The sequence below is a fragment of the Haematobia irritans genome, chromosome 5 (assembly GCF_050003625.1).
Source record: "Haematobia irritans isolate KBUSLIRL chromosome 5, ASM5000362v1, whole genome shotgun sequence".
In the NCBI taxonomy this organism is placed as follows: domain Eukaryota; kingdom Metazoa; phylum Arthropoda; class Insecta; order Diptera; family Muscidae; genus Haematobia; species Haematobia irritans.
In genome coordinates this window covers 43,700,714-43,725,000 of record NC_134401.1, presented here as the reverse complement: position 1 = coordinate 43,725,000, position 24,287 = coordinate 43,700,714, and the positions used below count along the sequence as shown (strand labels likewise).

Below are 24,287 nucleotides of genomic sequence, written 5' to 3'. Positions count from 1 at the left end.
CATTTTCATTCATTATTGTTGGTGGAGTGTGTTGGGTGTCAACAACATTGTCGGCGAAGAGGAATGGAATAGGGAAAAAAAGAAAGAAAAAAAAGCATAAAACATACCATACAACAATTTCAATAAATCTAATTAAACTCAAAAGTGTCGCAGCTCGTCTTGGACGATCAATTTAACAACGGAACAAGTAGCAACAAAGACACGTAAGTGCTCAAGAAAATCTCTGTAGAACTAATATTTTAATTTGCTAAATGGCATTCGGGCAAATATAAAAAGTATATTTATCTATTTAGGTTAACATTGCTGCGGTATATGTATATATATGTAGGAGATATTCAAACATGCACTCTATTATTTTCCTGCTTGTAGTTAAACTTTTATTTATCCTCATCCCATCATTCTCTCTGTCATAAATGGAATCACAAAAATATATGTATGTATACAGTGGCGGATAAAATTATTCACAAGCACGAATTTTTTAATAAAAACAAAAAAAATCCAGGCACAACAAAGACATATACTTCTTATTAAATTATCTGGTGTTCTGGAGGCCAAAAATTTCTTGTTCCAATTGGTTAACCAAAAAAAGTTCAAACTTGTAACTTGTGGGGACTAATTCGTGGTATCCATAATCCATATATTCGCATATCCACTACTGCTAGGTCAATGTGAACCAAATCTACTCCGAATATTCAACATATTTCGTGAAATTAATTCACTGGCATAAGTCGAGGTGCAAAATTAAATATGGGCTTAAATCTACTTTAGTACAAGTGGCCCGATTGGCCCAATTTTTGGCCAGCGTGTATACTTTTCGATTCTAAACACAAAATGTAATATACCACTTTTTGGCGGAAAGACCTATTTTCGGAGTTACGGGCCCCTACATTTTCATTGCCACGTATATGGGATTTAGTATCCATCGCACATAATCATAATTATCCTAAAAGTAATATATTTAGAATAACATGGACCCGGAGAGGTCCTGGGTCCGCGTTAGCCCACTTTGGATTCTGTCCATAGGAGAAAGTCTCAAACCCCGGCTAAAGGCCGGCTACCTATCCTCTTTGGGTTCGCGTTAGCCCACTTTGGACTCTGTCAATAGAAGAAAGTCTCAAACCCCTGCCTAAGGCCGGCTATTTATCCTCTTTGGGTTCGCGTTAGCCCACTTTGGACCCTGTCCATAGGAGAAAGTGTCAAATCCCGGCCAAAGGCCGGCCACCTATATCCAATTTTTAAGGGTCGGTATTTCGAAAACTACGCTCTTCCGACAAAATTTTTACTTAATATTTTCTGCTTAAAATGTACTATTTTTACCAAATACGCAAAAAAAAAAACGGAATTTTGTTCATTTCATGAAAAATTGCTGTCAGAATTAAGAAAAGTATAAAGGAAAATACCGATTTTCAGATGTCGATCTCGAAAACTAGGCTTTTCGCCAAATTTTTTACTTTACATATTTGATTTGAAATCCCTTCTCCTACACTCAAAAAAAATGTTTAATTTTAACAACTTGTGATAAAGTAGATTTGTTCCAGACCCTGGAATTCTGGACACCGCAGTTTAAGCGTTGACAAATTCTTTATTAAGGCCGGTATGCACCTCTAGCGAAAAATTTCATTCCCATAAGAAATGCATTGCTATTTATGCTAACGAAATTTTCGGTAGCGTTCAATTTCGTAAGCTGGTACGCACCTCTAATGAAAATAACAGGGTTGTCAAAAGCATATTTTGGCAGCAAACATTTAATTTATTACAATCATTGTGTGCGTAAAAGTTTTAAAAGGTCTGTAAATAATAAACAATTTATTTGAGGAATATTTGGAACATATATTAACAATTTTTAAAAGCGATTAGCTGGTTTAAAATTTGTGTACACAGCCCTGTTTTTTTGTTGTAGACTTATAGGCTCTACACATTACACTCAAAATCCACATTTTTGAGATTTCAAATCTACTTTTTATAAGGCAAATGACAGTTGAAATCTAGTCAAAGTGGATTTTGGAAGTGTAATGTGAATGAGGTATTAAATAAATGTTTGCTACCGAAAATTTCGCTAGAGGTGCATACCGGCCTTTAGCAGTGAATAAAACCTTCATCGAAAAAATAAAACATAAAAGTGACTCACCTTTGAGGTGAGTACTATGTTCGGTTTTTTCACCACAACACTAAATTAAAAGTACAAATATAATTATGAAGTCGATTATATTTTGATCGAGTCTTGCCAAATAATGGATGGAAAATATTCAAGGAATTGATTGCAAATAATTTTATATTTCTAAACTAGTTAATTAAAAAAAAAGTAACCGTGAAAACAAGCTGATTTTCAGCTTGAAAACTGAACATAGTACTCAGCTTAATGAAGCAAATGAAGTGTTAATAAAGCAAAGTAAATTAGCAATTCCATCAAAACGCAAACACATTCGCTGACCACGAAGACTTAATTCTAAAGGGGAGACAGAAATCATCAGGAATATTAAAATTACTTTTAAATTTAGGTCGAAGCTCAACGGAGCTTTGATAAAGGGGGAGAGGGAATAAGGAAATTAATCTCTAAAACAAATCGAAGTATGCCGAATCGTTCTGAACAGTGTTGCCAGAATTTTCCGAGCTCATGTCTCCAAAATGGAACGCTTTCATCCCCAAAAATCCCCAATTTAATTTAAAAATCCCCCAATACATTTTTAGTAAGTTTATTGAAAAAAGTAAAGGAATAGAAAATCCGTAAAAAATGTGCGAGTTACTTAAAATATCATCCGATACAATCCCTCATCAGAGTTAATTATTGGTATAAAGAGTCATCGAATTTTTTTTTATGCAAATCATCTTCTAAATGTTCGAGAAATAAAAATGGGAGTTCGGTCAACATGTGTTTATGAATCAAAACTTAGTTCTAAATAGTCAAGAAATAAAATTGGTTTATCGATAAAAAGGCGTTGTTGTCCCGATATGAACTCTATTCTATATTTATGGGATATATTTTCCAAATCAGTGATGTACGCGGACGAGTCTTTACGAAATAATTTCACAATAGTAAACAAGTTCTTAGGAAACCGTGTAAATTGTAAAGTAGCTCTTGGGTCCCCAAATAAATGCCGTGGAATACAGAAGAGGAAATTCTCTGTACTTCTTTAAACCTTTTTTAAGCATGTAGACGTAAAGAATTTCATATAAACCATAATTCTTAATTTAATTTATTATACTGTATAAATTTCGAAAATTCCCCACAAAAATCCCCAAATTTGTGGAAATTCCCCACCAAATCCCCAAGTCTCCAATTCAAACATTTTGTCCCCATCCACGAGGAAAAACCCCAATACTGACAACACTGGTTCTGAATACAATGTTAGAGAGTAGCCAGAAATGATGTGAATTGGAACAAATTCAAATTTGTGCTTAAGTCAAAAACGAAACTGAAGAGTTTTGGGTACACCACCCTAACAATTTGGCATCACATTTCTAAATAATTAATCTTTCTTTTGCATGAAATTAGCTATTCTATTTACAAAATTCCCTTTGTGTGAATAATTTTGTCCATCATTGTATCTATCAATTGCTCACTTTGTCGTAGGGTACAAAGTCTGTTATGTACGGTACATGCATGATTTCTTCTTTCATTTGTTAAACAAAATATAGTATATTTGTGTAATTATTTAAATATAGACTAGCCACTAGTATGTACGTATGAATGATGTCTATGAAGTGTGTGCGTGTGTTTTTTTTTGGGTATTAATTCTTTAACGTGAATGGCTAATGTCAAGAGCCCATGTGCTATTATCCAAGACAGACATTTTGCCAAACAAAATTATGTTTTTACTATTGTAATGTGTAAATGATAATATAAGGAAATGAGGAGAAGGCTATAATTAGGCTCACACATATGCCTTTCATATAGTTAGAAACAATTATGGAATATATTCCGGGGCAATAACACACTACTGAGCCGTCACCTATTAATATTTTCCATTAATACAAAATTCCTTCCACCCTTTGTCCTTTAGTTAGTTTTATGGTTAACAAGCTATTGCTATTCAAATATACAAAACAAAACAAAACAAAAAAATCAAATTTAAACATGAGCTAATTTTCTTACGTTTTCAGCTAAATGATGGCTTCAATATCCCGCACTGTCCTAAATTCGTCACTCTTACGTTTGAGTTTAGTTAGGACATCTACATCATATACGTCTGTAGCATTTAACAGCAACATCAAGGCAAATAACAAGGCCATCCAAAATCAATATTTTCCAGTGGCATTAACGGGTAAATTGGTTTTACCAAAAAAAAAAAAAAAACCTAAATACTATCGTTGATTTGTGAGAAGTTCAAGTCATTCTAAAAAATGCTCAACATTTAGGTTTTGCAGTTAAACCTCTCAATAAACTTTTTCAGAACTCTTGCAAATTAACGACATTACATTAGTTATGTAAAAGAATAATATGTGTATGTGTGAGAAAGTGTGCATGTGAAGATACTCGATTAAAACGTTTAGTTGGCACTAACCTGTCGAGAATTTTATTCTACAATGTTACGACGCTATCTTTTTTATGAAAGTTGAGAATATACAGGGAGCGTTATAATAAAGTTTCAAAATAAATTTTGTTTCAGTTTCTTAAATTTACAAATTTCTTAAACATGATTTGGTTTATTAAGGGAGAATTTCAATCACTATATAAACCTAAACAGTAAAAAAAAGTTAAAATTATTTAAAACAAAAAACTTTGTATACTTTATTTTGACGCTCGCTCTATACCTTGAAGAAAGTTGATTGGCATTAGTATGATATATGGGTACATTGTAATAAATTGATTTTTTTACATTGTAATCAATTGCTTTATACATTCTAATACTTGTACTCTATAAAACAATGTACTAGGAATATTTTTAGAAAATTTATAACAGCCCTTTAATTCATTGATAAGAAATGCAAAACTAAATGTGCAAGATTAATTGGAATTGGTATTTATTTATTCATTCGAAATAATACAAATGTCTTGTTTCCTATATGCTGTATATCTAGTCAGAAATGTTAGGCTTCACAATAAAACACGTTTAATTTAAATCAAAATTAATAATGCCCATATCCACTACGAGGTGAATCAAATCCACAATCTTGGTGTTCTACTATCCATATTCACCGGAATTTTCGTGAAATTAATTCCCTAGCACAGGTCATGGCGAAAGTTTAATTATAATCGCGATGTATGTATTTTTGTTTGAAAAAAAAGTACTCGCTTAAAAAGTTTGAAAGTTGTCGTTCTAATACATAAGTTTGTATTTAATAAAAAAAAAAAAAAAAACAAAAACAAAAAAAAAAAAATAAAAATTGTCTGTTGATTGCGCTTATTCTAATATACTTTATAGTGAGTTTCTTTTAGTGATTTATGCGAGCTAACTGATTACTGAAAAGTTCAAAAAAGGCCGTGGAAAAGGGCACACCAAATTTTCATGTTCATGGTTTTTGTGTTTAGTAAAAATGGAAATGGATATCCGAATATGGGAGTAAATGAATTTTCATACAAATGTCTAAGAAAATCCAATTAAATTAAAAAATCAATCACCCTTATTCCTGAAGTCGCCGTCGCTTTTGTCGCTTTTCGTCAGTCGCCACTAATTGGTATTCCGTTCGTCGATATATTCTGTTATTGAAGAAAATCGGTATTCCTGGTGTCGCTTTTTGTCACCTTTAAATTTACCAGCGACGAGTTTAGTGTTTAATTTTTGAAGAAGTTTTTAGACTTTATTAATCGAACAATTTAAAAATAAATTTAAAAAATAGAAATTGGTAAGAGGTAAAGTGACTAATCTTCAATAATTACAAAAAATGGGAAAAAATCAGTATATATAGCAGTTATGGTCAACACATTCAAATCATAGAAAAGAACATGGCACAATTAAAGTAAACGTGTTGATTTTCAATTCCATTTATTTTCAATAGAAATCCTTCAAGGCCAATGTATTTTATTTAGCACCAAACATAGGTAACAATTGTGTCGAACTTTGAATGATCCTTGGACACATAATGTCAACGTCGTTCCAATTGTATATGCCGGATTTTGTTATTGTCCTAATGTAGATATCTAAATCATTTCCCGAGTCAAATTCGTCAGCCGAAATCGTCCATTGAGCCTGCAAAAAGGTGACTTTCTAACAGTGCACACCATTTCAAACCCATGTACTTACACCAATAACAATGTGCACTTTTATTCCTTATTTGTGTCCGAATTATTTTATATTCATCTCAGCCTCCAATTAGGAAGGAATTCGGAGTAATGCAAAAAGAGATATGGGTCCATAAGATATAATGCAATACAATTTACTTTTTACTTTGAAATCTTCAAAAACATGCGTTTTTCTAAGTTCTATTTTGTGTCGCTAACTTAATTTTGTCATTTCATTTTGTTCTACTTCGTTTTTGCTGTTGGCAAAGCTAGAGAAATTGCATCAAATTTCAATCGAATGTCGTGATCCAAACTTTTAATCGTATCGACAATTTTTTCGATACGATTATGAATTCGATATCGAATGCCGTGATTAGCCCCCTGGTGTTTCAAAGCTTCTCTAAGCTCGACAATTTTTTTCGATACGATTATGATTTCCATATCGAATGCCGTGATTAGCCCTCTGGTGTTTCAAAGCTTCTCTAAGTGATTTCACTGAAATGTGGAACGCCGATCGGGCTCGGCTATAAAAAGGAAGTCCCTTGTCATTGAGCTTAACATGAAATCGGACAGCACTCAGTGATAAGAGAGAAGTTCACCTATGTGGTATCACAATGGACTGAATAGTCTAAGTGAGCCTGATACATCGGGCTGCCACCTAGCCTATATAAAAATAATATTGAATTTTTCTTTTTCCTATTGCCCAAAGTCTCCAAATGGATGAGTCTACATCTAAATTCAGAAAACCAATATTATAAGGGTTCCAAATCATTGATGCATATTCTAATTTTGACCTAACAAACGAAGAATATAAAATCGTATTGACATACGGCCTAATGAAATCCTTATTATTCCTTTACAAAATGTGAGAGTAGAAAATGCTTTAGGCGAGATGTACCCAACATGGGATTTGAATTATAGCTTACTATCAAAATAAACATCAAGATCTAAAATCCTATCAATCACTTAAAGAGGCTGATTTTAAATGTAATATCTCGAAGAAATACGAAACTTACCACAACAACAAGGAAGAAAATAACACATATCAACTTTCAACGGCAGATTATTATCTTATCCCAACACCAAACAACAAGCCGATTTAGATAATCTTGAAGCAGGAACGTGTCTTCTAAACAAAAAAAAAAAAAAATATTTTAAAAATATGTTAATAGTTTTAATATTTGGTAGATTGGTAGAATTCTAGGCTTTTTTTTGTAGATTTTTCAAAATATTCTCCAGCAACTTCAATTTCTCTACTAGACTACCTAGACTAGTGCAACTGGGTGTACAAGGCACGATATGAACACAGAAAAAAATATAGAAATTATTGGGTATAATTAAAAATACATTCTTCTCGACATCCAAAATCGATAGAAATTAAACTATTAATAAAAACCAGTTAATATGGGATTTGGACAGAAATCAATATAATATTAGAATACCTTAAAGCTCATGTGGAAACAGGTAATACATGTAGGTATAGGTTAATTCGAAAGTGTTCGCAGTTATTAGTAGTGTTGATGTTGTTTCAAACAATCATGTTTTGAAACTACTTTTGTAGTGCATATTTTTGTTATTTTTTTTTTTAATAAATTTGTGCTGGAAGTACCCAACCAATACCTAATTTATAAAGTAAGTGAAAAATACTAAAATTTTCAAGAAAAACATCTTGGGTTAAAAATGTGCTCACTTCAATTTAAAAATATAAATCTTGGGTTAAAAATGTGCTCATTTCAATTTAAAAATATAAACTTGACTTTGGTCCGATATTTCGCTGTACATTGAACATCAATATTCGATAATAATTTAAAAAAATTTGCTCTCACAATAGGTAAGAGTTTGAGTATAATGACATTTAATTGAAGACTAACCAATACAAAACCTACCTCTTCCGAGGTGAAATGGTTATTTCAACTTTCGAAAAGAGCACACTAGGACACGAGCTTACAAAAAAAAAAAAAACTATAATATGACAGGATCTTAGATTGCGGAAAAAATTTATAAACTCTTTTGAGGTGAAATGGTTATTTCAACTTTCGAAAAGAGCACACTAGGACACGAGCTTACAAAAAAAAACTATTATATGACAGGATCTTAGATTGCGGAAAAAATGTATAAAAACCTACGAATGTTAGTTTTTATCACATTACGAATATAAAATTTCTAAACATGACATCGCAGCGATCCCCCTCTCTGTATGGTCTAGAAATTTGTATATTCCCTGAAAATTATTGAACACATTTTAATTGCTAAACATCTATGGTTAATTTTGCAAAAATATAGCTTTAAAAACTATATTTCTATAATTAAAAGTATTGTTGAAATATTTTTGAATTATTATTTTGTTTTAGACTGAAACGATAGGCTGGATATTGTCATTGACTGTTTCATATATTCTTGGTGTGATATTTGATCTCATAAAAGCAATTTTTGAATCCTATTGCAAGAAGGGAAATAAAAACATTAGCAACTGTTTTAAGAAATGTTTTAAACAGTTTCTACCATTTATCTTTGGATCTGTAACTCTATGAAATAACCGAAAATTAGGACAATTAAAGATTGAATTATAAAAAATTTTATTCCTAAAATTTCTCAACAATTTTGTGAAAATTTACTCAAAATTTTATTCCTATAGAAAATTTTCTCAAAATTTTATTTCTATAGAAAATTTTCTCAAAAATTTATTTCTATAGAATATATTGACAAAATTTTATTTCTATAGAAAATATTGTCAAAATTTTATTTCAACAGAAAATTCTGTCAAAATGTCATTTCTATAGAAAATTTTCTCAAAAATTTCTTTCTATAGAAAATTTTTTCAAATTTTATTTCTATAGAAAATTTTCTGAAATTTTTATAGAAAATGTTCTCAAAATTTTATTTCTATAGAAAATTTTCATTAACTTTTATTTCTATAGAAAATTTGGTCAAAATTCCATTTATATAGAAGAAAATTAAAATAAATAATAAACCTACCCAACTTAATCTTTTGATCTCCACTTATGCCCATCGTATTTCTATAGAAAATGTTCCCAAAATTGTATTTTTTCGAAAAATTTCTCAATTTGTTTTTTCTTTAGAAAAATTTCTCAAAATGTTAGGTTAGGTTAGGTTATGTGGCAGCCCGATGTATCAGGCTCACTTAGACTATTCAGTCCATTGTGATACCACAGTGGTGAACTTCTCTCTTATCACTGAGTGCTGCCCGATTCCATGTTAAGCTCAATGACAAGGGACCTCCTTTTTATAGCCGAGTCCGAACGGCGTTCCACATTCCAGTGAAACCACTTAGAGAAGCTTTGAAACCCTCAGAAATGTCACCAGCATTACTGAGGTGGGATAATCCACCGCCGAAAAACTTTTTGGTGTTCGGTCGTAGCAGGAATCGAACCCACGACCTTGTGTATGCAAGGCGGGCATGCTAACCATTGCACCACGGTGGCTCTTCTCAAAATGTTATTTCTATAGAAATTTTTGTCACAATTTTATTTCTGTAGAAAAATTTCTCAAAATTTTAGCTCTATTGAAAATATTCTCAAAATTCTATAGAAAGAAAAACTTGAGAAATTTTCTATAGATCTATAGAAAATTTCTCAAGATTTTATTTCTATAGAAATTTTTCTCAAAAATTTATTTATAGAAAAAAATTTATTTTATTTACTTTATTTCTATAGAAAAATTTCTCTCAATTTTATTTCTATTGGAAATGTTCTCAAAATTTTATTTTTATAGAAAATTTTCTCAAAATTTTATTTCTATAAAAAATTTCTCAAAATTTTATTTCTATAGAAAATTTTCTCGAAAATTTATTTCAATAGAAAATTTTGTCAACATTTTATTTCTATAGAAAATTTTCTCAAAATTTTATTTCTATAGAGAAAATTTTCTCAAAATTTTATTTCTATAGAGAAAATTTTCTCAAAATTTCATTTCTATAGAAAATTTTCTCAAAATTTTATTTCTATAGAAAATTTTGTCAAAATTTTATTTCTATAGAAAATTTTGTCAAAATTTTATTTCTATAGAAAATTTTGTTAAAATTTTATTTCTATAGAAAAATTTTGTCAAAATTTTATTTCTATAGAAAATTTTTGCAAAATTTTATTTCTGTATAAAATTTTCTCAAAATTTCATTTCTATAGAAAATTTTCTCAAAATTTTATTTCTATAGAGAAAATTTTCTCAAAATTTCATTTCTATAGAAAATTTTCTCAAAATTTTATTTCTATAGAAAATTTTGTCAAAATTTTATTTCTATAGAAAATTTTGTCAAAATTTTATTTCTATAGAAAATTTTGTTAAAATTTTATTTCTATAGAAAAATTTTGTCAAAATTTTATTTCTATAGAAAATTTTTGCAAAATTTTATTTCTGTATAAAATTTTCTCAAAATTTCATTTCTATAGAAAATTTTCTCAAAATTTTATTTCTATAGAAAATTTTGTCAAAATTTTATTTCTATAGAAAATTTTGTCAAAATTTTATTTCTATAGAAAATTTTGTTAAAATTTTATTTCTATAGAAAAATTTTGTCAAAATTTTATTTCTATAGAAAATTTTTGCAAAATTTTATTTCTGTATAAAATTTTCTCAAAATTTCATTTCTATAGAAAATTTTCTCAAAATTTTATTTCTATAGAGAAAATTTTCTCAAAATTTCATTTCTATAGAAAATTTTCTCAAAATTTTATTTCTATAGAAAATTTTGTCAAAATTTTATTTCTATAGAAAATTTTGTCAAAATTTTATTTCTATAGAAAATTTTGTTAAAATTTTATTTCTATAGAAAAATTTTGTCAAAATTTTATTTCTATAGAAAATTTTTGCAAAATTTTATTTCTGTATAAAATTTTCTCAAAATTTCATTTCTATAGAAAATTTTCTCAAAATTTTATTTCTATAGAAAATTTTGTCAAAATTTTATTTCTATAGAAAAATTTCTCAAAATGTTATATTTAGAGAAAATTTTCACAAAATTTTATATCTGTAGAAACTTTTGTCAAAATTTTATTTCTATAAAAAATTTTCTCAAAACTTTATATGCATCTATAGAAATTTTTCTCAAAATTTTATATCTGTAGAAACTTTTCTCAAAATTTTATTTCTATAGAAAATTTTCTCAAAACTTTATATTTATCTATAGAAAATTTTCTCAAAATTTTATATCTGTAAAAACTTTTCTCAAAATTTTATTTCTATAGAAAATTTTCTCAAAACTTTATATTTATCTATAGAAAATTTACTCAAAATTTTATATCTGTAGAAACTTTTCTCAAAATTTTATATCTGTACAAACTTTTCTCAAAATTTTATTTCTATAGAAAATTTTCTTAAATTTTTATTTCTATAGAAAATGTTCTCAAAATTTTATTTCTTAGAAAATTTTCTCAAAATTTGATTTCTATAGAAAATTTTCTCAAAATTTTAGAAAGTTTTCTTGAAATTTCATTTCTATAGAAAAATTTCTCAAATTTTTATTTTTATAAGAAAATTATTAAAATTTTTATTTCTATAAAAAATTTTCTCAAAATTTTATATCTATATAGAAAATTTGGTCAAAATTCCATTTATATAGGAAATTTAAATTCCTCTTAGTTGGAGAGAAATATTTTGCAAAATGTACCAAAACATGAAGAATTCTAACAATCTACCAAACAGTAAAATATCTACCATTAACCTACCCAAGATAATCTTTTGATCTCCACTTAGGCATTTCAATGACCATAAAAAGCCAATTCCTCATATTAAGAGTATGAGGATATCCAATAAAATCAGTAATAATAAGTGTTTGACTTTTTTTTTGTTATTTTGTCCAACATATGTCCATATGTCTTCATCATACTGTGCCATTTATTTATCTTCCCACCACACATATTCACACTTTCTGCCATGTAATTTTATTATTCCACAATTATTGCCTTTGTTATTATAACTTGCCTTTTTTTAATACAAGGTCCAACAACTCTGAAGCTACTTTTGTCAACGTCGAAGCATTCAAAGCAGCAATTGCGTAATTACTCATGTTTGAATAAGCCCTTGGTGAGCCAGTACACTAATCCCAATCAACATGTAAGCAAATCGAAATATTTTTTACCACTATAGTTGTAATATTTGGACAATATTTTTTTAATCAGTATTTATATACTATAGGTACTAACTATGTATAAGATATAGTAGTAACTGTAAAGTTCAATTTGAATTGCAAAATATATTAGATTTTATTTGTTCTACTAAAGATAATAACATTGTTCGAATTGCCGAATGAACTACAATCATTTGTTTGAAGACTACCATTATTAAGGGTTAGAGTACGAGTTTTTATTACAAAATTAACTTTTGTAGGGGTTTTAAAATGTTATTGTACATACATTCATTATATTTAATGGATGCTAAATATATCAGTTAGGTTACGTCATAAGAAGGTTATTGAGATTATCAAAAACCAAGATTGAACTGGGCTTTGTCACCAAATGGTCTGGTTATTAGGATGCTGAAGCACATGTGAGAAATGCATATCTTAATACTACTATACATGTCGCACCCAGAAAAGTCGTTGAACAAAGAGATATTCCTTGTGATGAGCTTCAGATTACTTGGAAAATGTTAACTGAAGCAGCCTGCTAATGTTTTGGGAACAATAGGGTTTGTTCATCAAAAGAAAATAATCGGTAAAAAAAAAACTAAGTAAAAGTGCCTATCGGTATTTTTAGTTAATGTGGTATCACAATGGACTGAATAGTGTAAGGGAGCCTGGAAATAAATCGGTCTGCCAAATGTTTTAGTGGAATTCAACTTTCGTAACACAACCCAGCCGGGAGTCTAATGATTCTGCTGGTGTCGGAGTATTAGAATTTTGCTCGATTTCATATTTTGTAACTAAACAAATATTTACGCAAAATAGATTCCAGAGTCCTTTAAATAAAATTTTGCCAAAATTTTCTAATTTTCTAGAAACAAAATTTTGACAAAATGTTCTATAGGAATAAAATTTTGCCAAAATTTTCTAATTTTCTAGAAACAAATTTGTGACAAAATTTTCTATAGAAATAAAATTTTGACAAAATTTTATACAGAAATAAAATTTTGCAAAAATTTTATACAGAAATAAAATTTTGCAAAAATTTTCTATAGAAATAAAATTTTGACAAAATTTTTCTATAGAAATAAAATTTTAACAAAATTTTCTATAGAAATAAAATTTTGACAAAATTTTCTATAGAAATAAAATTTTGACAAAATTTTCTATAGAAATAAAATTTGAACAAAATTTTCTATAGAATTAAAATTTTGACAAAATTTTTTAAAGAAATAAAATTTTGACAAAATTTTCTATAGAAATAAAATTTTGACAAAATTTTCTATAGAAATAAAATTTTGACAAAATTTTCTATAGAAATAAAATTTTGACAAAATTTTCTATAGAAATAAAATTTTGACAAAATTTTCTATAGAAATAAAATTTTGACAAAATTTTCTATAGAAATAAAATTTTTTGACAAATTTTTCTATAGAAATAAAATTTTGACAGAATTTTCTATAGAAATAAAATTTTGACAAAATTTACTATAGAAATAAAATTTTGACAAAATTTTCTATAGAAATAAAATTTTGACGAAATTTTCTATAGAAATAAAATCTTGACAAAATTTTCTATAGAAATAAAATTTGGGCAAAATTTTCTATAGAAATAAAATTTTGGCAAAGTTTTCTATAGAAATAAAATTTTGACAAAATTTTCTATAGAAATAAAATGTTGACTAAATTTTCTATAGAAATAAAATGTTGTTGTGTTTTTGATTTCAGCTTAAAACCATGCATTGACTAAGCTACAAGTGTAGCTTGACCTATAGAGGAAAAGAATGTTTGTCAAATTTATTTGGACAACGCCCTATAGACTGCAAGAGGGTTGGATGGACGCACGTTTCGGAATTACAGCAAAACTATCAACCAATTATCAGAATAAAGTCAGGCAGTTCATTAAACCCAACAATGAACCACACTTGAACCTTCCGAAAAAAGGTTTTACATTAATAGCCGGCTTATGCCGAAATAAATTCGTACAAACATATATCTTTTTCCTTTGCCACCGTCAAATCATCGATGTGAGTGCAGTTGTTGGCTGGGTTTATTTTAGTCAATGCATGGTTTTAAGCTGAAATCAAAAAAACAACAACAACGATTAAAGAACAAAACCAACAATAACAAAAGAAAACGAATGAAATAAAATTTTGCAAAAATTTTCTATAGAAAAAAAAATTGACAAAATTTTGTATAGAAATAAAATTTTGACAAAATTTTGTATAGAAATAAAATTTTGACAAAATTTTCTATAGAAATAAAATTTTGACAAAATTTTCTAATTTTTTGAAAAAATTTTCTATAGAAATAAAATTTTGAAAAAATTTTCTATATAAATAAAGTTTTGAGAAAACTTTCTATAAAAATAAAATTTTGACAACATTTTCTAAGAAATAAAATTTTGACAAAATTTTCTATAGAAATAAAATTTTGCCAAAATTTTCTAATTTTCTAGAAATAAAATGTTGACAAAATTTGCTATAGAAATAAAATTTTGCCAAAATTTTCTAATTTTCTAGAAATAAAATGTTGACTAAATTTTCTATTGAAATAAAATGTTGACAAAATTTTCTATAGAAATAAAATTTTGACAAAATTTTCTATAGAAATAAAATTTTGACAAAATTTTCTACAGAAATAAAATTTTGACAAATTTTTCTATAGAAATAACATTTTGACAAAATTTTCTATAAAAATAACATTTTGACAAAATTTTCTATAGAAATAAAATTCCGACAAAATTTTCTATAGAAATAAAATTTTGACAAAATTTTCTATAGAAATAAAATTTTGACAAAATTTACTTCAATAGAACTAAAATTTTCTATAAAAATATTTTCTATACAAATAAAATTTTGCCAAAATTTCGATAGAAATAAAATTTTGATAAAATTTTCTACAGAAATAAAATTTTGCCAAAATTTTCTATAGAAATAAAATTTTGACTAATTTTATATAGAAATAAAATTTTAACAAAATTTTGTAGAGAAATAAAATTTTGACAAAATTTTCTATAGAAATAAAATTTAAAAAAATTTTTCTAGAGAAATAAATTTTTAACAAAATTTTCTATAGAAATAAAATTTTAATAAAATTTTCTATAGAAATAAAATTTTGACAAAATTTTCTATAAAATAAAATTTTGACAAAATTTTCTATAGAAATAAAATTTTGACAGAATTTTCTATAGAAATAAAATTTTGACAAAATTTACTATAGAAATAAAATTTTAACAAAATTTTCTAGAGAAATACAATTTTTACAAAATTTTCTATAGAAATAAAATTTATGGGAGTTTTTGATTTGTGGTAAAATGTTCTTCAAATTTTTTGTAGATTAATCTTGGCACGAGTGACAACCGTGCTCCACATCGCTGCTACCCAGTAATTTTCAAAATTAAAATATCCCACTATACGCAATTATAGTCTGCTAGTCAAGCAGTCTACCGTTTTTATGATGACAACCACAAAGTTGTTTAGGAATTAATAACAAAATTAAGAAAACAATTAACTATTTAATTTATGATACAAAATTTCTATTGTCATCTATTAAAGAATATAAGGCTGTCTTCAAAGACGAAAAGTAGAAAAATGTTGAGTACACATTTTAAATATACTCTGCATTAGGTTATGTTAAAGTGGCAGCTTTTATTTATTTTTTTTCAGGCTCACTTAGACTATTCAGTCCATTGTGATTAGGGTTTGATTAGTTTAGCTAGACTTTTCTCACTCATATTGTTAAACAAAATCTCATTATTTATCTCACTTATTAAATATTATGTAGAAATATGCAATAGCAACAACAAAATTACAAATGAGAAATTACAAATCTCATATATTATTGCAAACTAAATGCGCTCTCCGATAGGTTTAAAAACAAAAAGAGCAGTCGTTCCAAAGTCACGTTTTGTCAGAGGCAATGAATAATGGATGGTATCACGTTTGGTCTCATAGTAACAAACAACAACTAACAATTTTATCAACCAGAATGAAATACACATGCTTTCATATCTCGATTTAAGGTAGAACACAAAAGTAAAACTGGAAATTGTGATCACCACTGTCTAGGGGTAGAGGAGAAATAATAGGGTTTGGCTTGGGGGTAGGTGGTTGTGAAAAAATATCAATTTACTGCCTCTATTTTCTGTTGTAGGTACTCAAAACAAAAAAAAGAAAGAGAAAATACAGGGTAATTCGTTAGTGATATTCAATCAATTAAGAAAAATTAAAAAAAATTTTATGAAAATGTTCTCATAGTGATTAGTATTCCAAAAATGTTTTTATGCAGGTGTTTGGAAATATTCCAATACATATGATATGTTGTGCACATCCACTTAGACCATCCATTTTTTGCCATTTCTATTGAAAGTCATTTTATGGCAGTACAATTGTTATGATAATTTTTATTTTTTTAACGAATCTAATATGAACTTTTTTTATTGAGTCAGGCGTGTAGATGTGGCCACCATCAATTGCCGCCCACCGTCCTTCTCCTATTTGGGATTTTTTCAATCTTTTTGCCATCCCTCAGTATTATGATGATAGTTTATTTTCATTTGTATGTGTTGATGATTCTTATTACACGATATATGGATATGTATGCATATGTGTAGAAGGTAACCCAAGAGTGGTCAATTTGTCAGTAGTGTACACCGCCTATGCTTATTACTTTTTCTCTAGTTTTTCCTCTAAACTAGATGATGAACGGTCTTGTAGCTTACGTGAACTTGAATATTTAGGAAGATCAATCGGCGATTTGAAAATTTATAAAGAAATTAAAATAAAAAAATCAACAAAAAAAAACAACAATTAGAATAATGAAAGAATTTCTTTACTTTTGTATTATATTGGCAATTGCTTATAAATTGTATCAATTAATTAGTGGATCATTTTATGTGAGTACAATTATTGATCATTTCGATATGAACTTTGACATCATCAAAGATTATCTACAAAAAAACAAACGAAATATATATTCATTGTATACCTCTTGAAAGGGATAATCACGTTGATAAGCTGTTTGCAAAAAAAAAAAACAACTCGTATGTGTTAATTTAATCTATTGGTCGGAAAGTGACTTTAAGTTTTTTTTTTGTTGTTTTACTATCACTTTTTTATCAGCAAATATACAATAAATTATATACCCTGTCTGGTAGTAGCATTAAACACCTGGACAAACATTCTACTTTTTTTAATGGTCAAAATTAGTAGCAATTGTCCAGTAAAAGTTAATGCTTTTGTTTCTGTAGTATAAGATTTTTTCTTTTATAATAATTTGCAAGCTAATTAGTAGAAAAAAAGTAAAAATTCTTGGTAATATTAAGATTTTTTTATTAATATTTCTTTTAATTGTTCTAGAATTCAATGGCTCCTTTAAAAAATCGTCGTTTTATTTCTTCTAAAGAAATAACCAAAAATATGACCCTATATACAAACACACCCTTTAAAAGTGAAGTGGACAGTAATACCCTAGAGTAAGTTTACCCTATGGATTCAACCCAAAAAAAAAATTATCATGTTTTGTAATAATTTATCTTATCTTTTAGATTTAAACAACCCACTGGCAATCCTCTAGTATTAATGATGGCCTGGTTAATGGCCAAACAAAAACATCTAAAAAAATATGCTGAAATCTATACCGATTTAGGTTTCGATGTTATGGTAGTTCATATAACACCCTGGCAATTATTATGGCCGACAAAAGGATCTCAAGTTGTTGCGGCCGAAACCTTAAAGTTTTTGGAAAATAATAAATCTTATGCGCCCATATTGGTACATGGATTTTCCGTTGGTGCCTATGAGATGGGTGAAATTATGTTACAAATGTCTCGTGACATGGAACGCTATACGCCAATTTTAGATCGTGTGATATGCCAGGTGTGGGATAGTGCGGCTGATATTACGGAAATTCCTATAGGTGTGCCTAAATCCATATTTCCCAAAAACCAAAGTATGCAAAATGCATTGAGAAATTATACTCTGTAAGTAAAGCATTATAGTTATAACTCTTTTTTTTACGAAATATCACTTTTTGTGTTGCTTCAAAGTGAATGTCAGGGCCTGTTTGAAACCGAAGCTTTTTACTATGTTAAAATATAAATTTACTGTTAGATACATTTGAACATTGTTCAAAAATGTATATGAATATACGTTTCAGCGCCAAATATATGTGAAAAACGAGCCAAATTTTAAGCAAAGATACACTGACACAATAGATCTTTTAGTCCTCTATCCGAAGGTAAACACGGATATTGTCAAAATGTGTTTATTCCCAATATATGGCCTACAAAAACGTGGAGGCCATGATCCTCTACACAGTGGTCACATCAATGTGGTAAACACGGATGTGTTTGGGAATTCCCATATATGGCCACGAAAAAGTAAAGGCGCTGCTCCTCAATAGAAATGTGACCACTGTGGCCAAAAGAAAAATATGAGCTTCACGATTTAGGTACGAAATATAGATCTTCTAGTCCTCTATCCGATAGTAAACCCGGATATTGCAAAAAGCTTTTGGGAATCCAAATATATGGCCTACACAAATGTCAGGTGCTGGTCCTCAATAGAATTGGATAAATAGATCTTTTAGTACTCCTCGCTGTGTGAAAAATAGATATTTTATTCCTCTCTCCGATTTTGTCAAATTTCATTTCTATAGGAATTTTTGTCAAAATTTCATTTCTATAAGAAATTTTGTCAAAATTTCATTTCTATAAGAAATTTTGTCAAAATTTCATTTCTATAAGAAATTTTGTCAAAACTTAAATTCTATAGGAAAGTTTGTCAAAACTTCATTTCTATAAGAAATTTTGTCAAAATTTCACTTCAATAGAAAATTTTGTCAAGATTTCATTTCAACAGGAAATTTTGTCAAAATTTCATATCAAATTTTGTCAACATTTCATTTCTATAGGAAATTTTATCAAAATTTCATTTCTACAGGAAATTTTGTAAAAATTTCATTTCTAGAGAAAATTTTGTCAAAATTTCATTTCAAGAGGAAATTTTGTTAAAATTTCATTTCTATAGAAAATTTTGTCAAAATTTAATTTCTATAGAAAGTTTTTTTTTCTGTATTTCATTTCTATAGGAAATTTTGTAAAAATTTTATTTATATAGGAAACTTTGTCAAAATTTAATTTTTATAGGAAATTTTGTCAAAATTTAATTTTTATAGGAAATTTTGTCAAAATTTCATTTTTATAGGAAATTTTGTGAAAATTTCATTTCTATAGGAAATTTGCAAAATTTCATTTCTATAGGAAATTTGCAAAATTTCATTTCTATAGGAAAGTTGCAAAATTTCATTTCTATAGAAAATTTTTTCAAAATTTCATTTCTTTAGGAAAATTTGCCAATTTCATTTCTATAGAAATTTTTTGTCAAAATTTCAGTTCTATAGGAAATTTTGTCAAAATTTCATTTCTATAGGAAATTTTGTCAAAATTTCATTTCCATAGAAAATTTTGTCAAAATTTCATTTCTATAGGAAATTTTGTCAAAATTTAATTTCTATAGGAAATTTTGCCAAAGTTTCATTTCTATAGGACATTTTGTCAAAATTTCATTTCTATAGAAAATTTGTCAAAATTTCTTGTCTATAAAACATTTTGTAAAAATTTCACTTTTATAGGATTTTTTCAAAATTTTTTGTCTATAGAACATTTTGTCAAAATTTCACTTTTATAGGATTTTTTAAAAATTTTTTGTCTAGGAAATGTTGTCAAAATGTCAAAATTTCATTTTTATAGGAAATTTTGTCAAAATTTAATTTCTATAGGAAATTTTGCTAAAATTTAATTTCTGTAGGATATTTTGTGAAAATTTCATTTTTATAGGAAATTTTGTCAAAATTTCATTTCTATAGGAAATTTTGCCAAAATTTAATTTCTGTAGGATATTTTGTGAAAATTTCATTTCAATAGGAAATTTTGTCAACATTTCATTTCTATAGGAAACTAATTTTGTCAAAATTTAATTTCTATAGAAAGTTTTTTTCCATATTTCAGTTTTATAGGAAATTTTGCCAAAATTTCATTTCTATAGGAAATTTTGTCAAAATTGCATTTCTATAGGAAATTTTGTCAAAATTTCATTTCTATAGGAAATTTGTCAAAATTTAATTTCTATAGGAAATTTGTCAAAATTTCTTGCCTATAGAAAATTTTGTCAAAATTTCACTTATATAGGATTTTTTCAAAAAATTTTGTCTATAGGAAATTTTGTCAAAATTTCATTTCTGTAGGAAATTTTGTCAAAGTTTCTTTTCTATAGAAAATTTTGTCAAAATTTCATTTCTATAGAAAATTTTGTCAAAATTTCATTTCTATAGGAAATTTTATCAAAATTTCATTTCTATAGGAAATTTTATCAAAATTTCATTTCTATAGAAAATTTCATCAAAATTTCATTTCTATAGGAAATTTTGTCAAAATTTCATTTCTATAGGAAATTTTGTCAAAATTTCATTTCTATAGGAAATTTTGTCAAAATTTCATTTCTATAGGAAATTTTGTCAAAATTTCATTTCTATAGGAAATTTTGTAAAAATTTAGTTTCTACAGGAAATTTTGTTAAAATTTAATTTCTATAGAAAGTTTTTTTCTTCCATATTTCAGTTCTATAGGAAATTTTGCAAAAATTTCATTTTTATAGGATATTTTGTCAAAATTTCATTTCTATAGGAAATTTGTCAAAATTTCTTGTCTACCCGTGTAAAAATTGAGAGATCTAATCATGTCTAATAATATCAAAGTATATATAGTTATATCTGCTCAGATATGGTTGTTTTGCTATATATAGAAAATTTTGTCAAAATTTCATTTCTATAGACAATTTTGGCAACATTTCTCGTCTATGAGAAATTTTGTCAAAATTTCTTGTTTAAATTAAATTAAAAAATCTATTTGAAATGTTGTCAACATATTTTTGTAATTTTTTTTTTAATTTACAATTTACAATTATTATTTAGTTTTGGATATAACTATATTGGATTTTTTTTCTTCTCTTTTACAGCTATCATTTGAAAACATTCCATAATCAAGCCACAATTCACTATATGCGATCCAGTCAAATGTTTCATTCAACTCTCTTAAAACAACCTGCCTTATTTTTTGTCTCGGATAATGATCTAATTGGCCCACCTTCATCAAATCAAGCGGTACGTGAAAATTGGGAACGCGCCAACGTTAAAGTAACCTTCAAGTGTTGGAAACACTCTCTTCATGCTGGACATTTTCTAAAACATCGTGAAGAATATTTAGATATCCTATTCAAGCATTTGGAAGATACTGGTGTACTGGAGACAATTGGTGTTAAGACAAGAGCGAAATTGTGAACCCATTTCAAAGTGAAACCATTGGCGTCAAGCTAAGAAGAATGTGCACTAAATGCTCTAAAGCCGAATTTTATAATTGTTACATTTCCCCCTTATGATAATTTTGTAGAAATGAACTATTGATCTATGTATGATGTTTTAGTTGATTTTGATTATTTCTGTGGTATTTACTTTGGTACGTTTTACCCTGGGCAAATGTTTTAAAATTAAGACATAAAACATTTGCCCTCAAAGTTTCTAATTGTTGTCCAATCAACCCGTATTTGATAAATATATAAATATATGATAAAAATTAATTAATTAATGTTTGTTATGAGGTGAACAAAGCGTTGCAGGTATGGGGTTTCGTATAAACATAGATATGCACTTGGAATTTTGTTTAGAAAAATCATATGAACGGCACATTTCGACCAATTCCAGGTGGAGACGAGATATAAGGCCCAACTTATATTCTTCTTTTGCAAAATTTCATTGTTTTTAAATATTGTCAATTTGGTCAAAATTTCATTTCTAAATGATTTAGTCTCAAAATTTCTTGTCTATAGGAAATTTGGTCAAAATTTTTTGTCTATAGAAAATTTTGTCAAAATTTCTTGTTATAGGAAATTTTGTCAATATTTCTTGTCTATAGAAAATTTTGTCAATATTTCTCGTCTATACGAAATTTTGTAAAATTTTCTTATCTATACGAAATTTTGCCAAAATTTATTATCTATAAGAATTTTTGTCAAAATTTCTTATCTATAGGAGGTTTTTGTCAAAATTTCTTATCTATAGGAATTTTTGTAAAAAATTCTTGTCTATAGGAAATTTGGTCAAAATTTCTTGTCTATAGGAAATTTTGTCAAAATTTGTTATCTATAGTAAATCTTGTCAAAATTTGTTATCTATGCGAATTTTTGTCGAATTTTTTATCTACAGGAATTTTATCAAAATTTCTTGTCTATGGGATTTTTTTCAACATTTCTTGTACATCGGAATTTTTGTCAAAATTTCTTGTACATCGGAATTTTTGTCAAAATTTCTTGTCTATAGGATTTTTTCAAATTTTCTTGTTTATAGAAAAGTTAGTCAAAATTTCTTGTACATAGGAATTTTGGTCAAAATTTGTTATCTATGAATTTTTGTAAAAGTTTTTATCTATAGGGATGTTTGTCAAAATTTCTTGTCTATAAGAAAATTTGTCAAACTATCTTGTCTATATGAAATTTTGTCAAAACTTCTCGTCTAAAAAAATTCTTGTCTATAAGAAAATTTGTCAAACTATCTTGTCTATATGAAATTTTGTCAAAACTTCTCGTCTAAAAAAATTCTTGTCTATAAGAAATTTTGTCAATTTTTCTTTCCTATAGGAAATTTTGTAAAATTTTCTTTCCTATAGGAAATTTTGTCAACATTTCTTGTATATAAGATTTTTTTTAATTTTCTTGTGTATAGAAGATTTAGTCAAAATTTCTTGTACATAGGAATTTTTGTCAAAATTTCTTGTCTATAGGAAATTTTGTCAAAATTTCTTGTCTATAGGAAATTTTGTCAAAATTTCTTGTCTATAGGAAATTTTGTCATAATATGAATTCTATAGGAAATTTGGTCAAAATATCATTTTTATAGGAAATTTTGTTGAAATTTCATTTCTATAGGATATGTTGTTGAAATTTATATTCTGCAGGATTTTTTTTTAAATTTCATTTATGTAGAAAAAATTTGTCAAAATTTCATTTCCAAAGGAAATTTTGTCAAATTTTTTTGTCTACAGGAAATTTTGTCAAAATTTCATTTCTATAGATAATTTTATCAAAATTTCACTTCTAAAGGAAACAATTTTTGATTTCTGTATGGCCATATAATAATTTAAATTAACTTAAAAGTAAAATGAAAAAACTAAAATAAGAATTTAGATCCAGCTTTTATTAAATAAGTGAGGATAATTTTTGCCTAAACGGGATATCTACCTCAGACCATACATCGTTAACTTAGTGTATAAAAGTGTTAAGTCAAATATTTGAAATTTTACAGGTGGACAAAAAACTTAATAAATTGTGAAATAAACTTATTTTCGAAAAATTGTAAATGTAGTTACCATAAAAGCTTTCAATACAAACAGTAAATTTTCCGCAAAATCGCACACAAACAATTGCTATTGTTGTTGTTGTTGTAGCCCTTGGTTGGTATTTTCGAGTTTTTCGGGAAATAAGCATACTCCAAATGGGGGTTTGCAGTCCTTGGACAGGGTTGAAAAACCCTGTGTCCGCCCCGGGCCGTAGACCCGACTGCAACGAGGGCGGAACAATTGCTATTAAAATGTTTTGGCAAAGCCTAATCAACCTAAAATTTGATTTAGCACGTGTATTTTAACAGGTGCTGACTTAGCACTTTTACACATCATTACCAAACAGAGATAAACAGATATTTAATATATTCTTTTTATGGTAAACTATGTATTTTGATCTGTCGATCTGCATGTTAATCCATATTTTTTTAAATGTTGACTTAGCACCTTTACACATTAAACTAACGACATATTTCTTGTATATTTTATGTACCTGTTTGAGCTACGCAGATTCAATTCCGATTGGCCAACTTAGTTCGCTGTTTCAACGGCATGCATTTCTCTACTGAAAACATTCGTCATTATAATTATACTAAAATCAAAAAAAAAAAATCTCTTAAATAATTTTTTTACTATTTAGCTAAAAAAAAATAAAAACGAAAT

General features: G+C 27.3%; 1 protein-coding gene across 4 annotated transcripts; it reads left to right on the top strand.

Annotated features, from left to right (window-relative positions):
- l(2)k09913 (transmembrane protein 53-like lethal (2) k09913) lies at positions 1-21,870 on the top strand. 4 transcript variants are annotated; one of them, XM_075312827.1, is made up of 6 exons: positions 1-203; positions 4,102-4,262; positions 12,114-12,229; positions 17,596-17,711; positions 17,784-18,218; positions 21,253-21,870. In XM_075312827.1, exons 2-6 carry the CDS (start codon positions 4,106-4,108, stop codon positions 21,572-21,574), a joined length of 1,146 nt encoding a protein of 381 aa, XP_075168942.1. In that variant the 5' UTR covers positions 1-203; positions 4,102-4,105; the 3' UTR covers positions 21,575-21,870. The 4 variants fall into 4 exon arrangements, with proteins under 4 accessions (XP_075168942.1, XP_075168944.1, XP_075168945.1 ...); XM_075312829.1 differs by lacking the exon at positions 4,102-4,262; XM_075312830.1 differs by lacking the exons at positions 4,102-4,262; positions 12,114-12,229.
- The last annotated feature ends 2,417 nt before the right edge of the window (positions 21,871-24,287 follow it).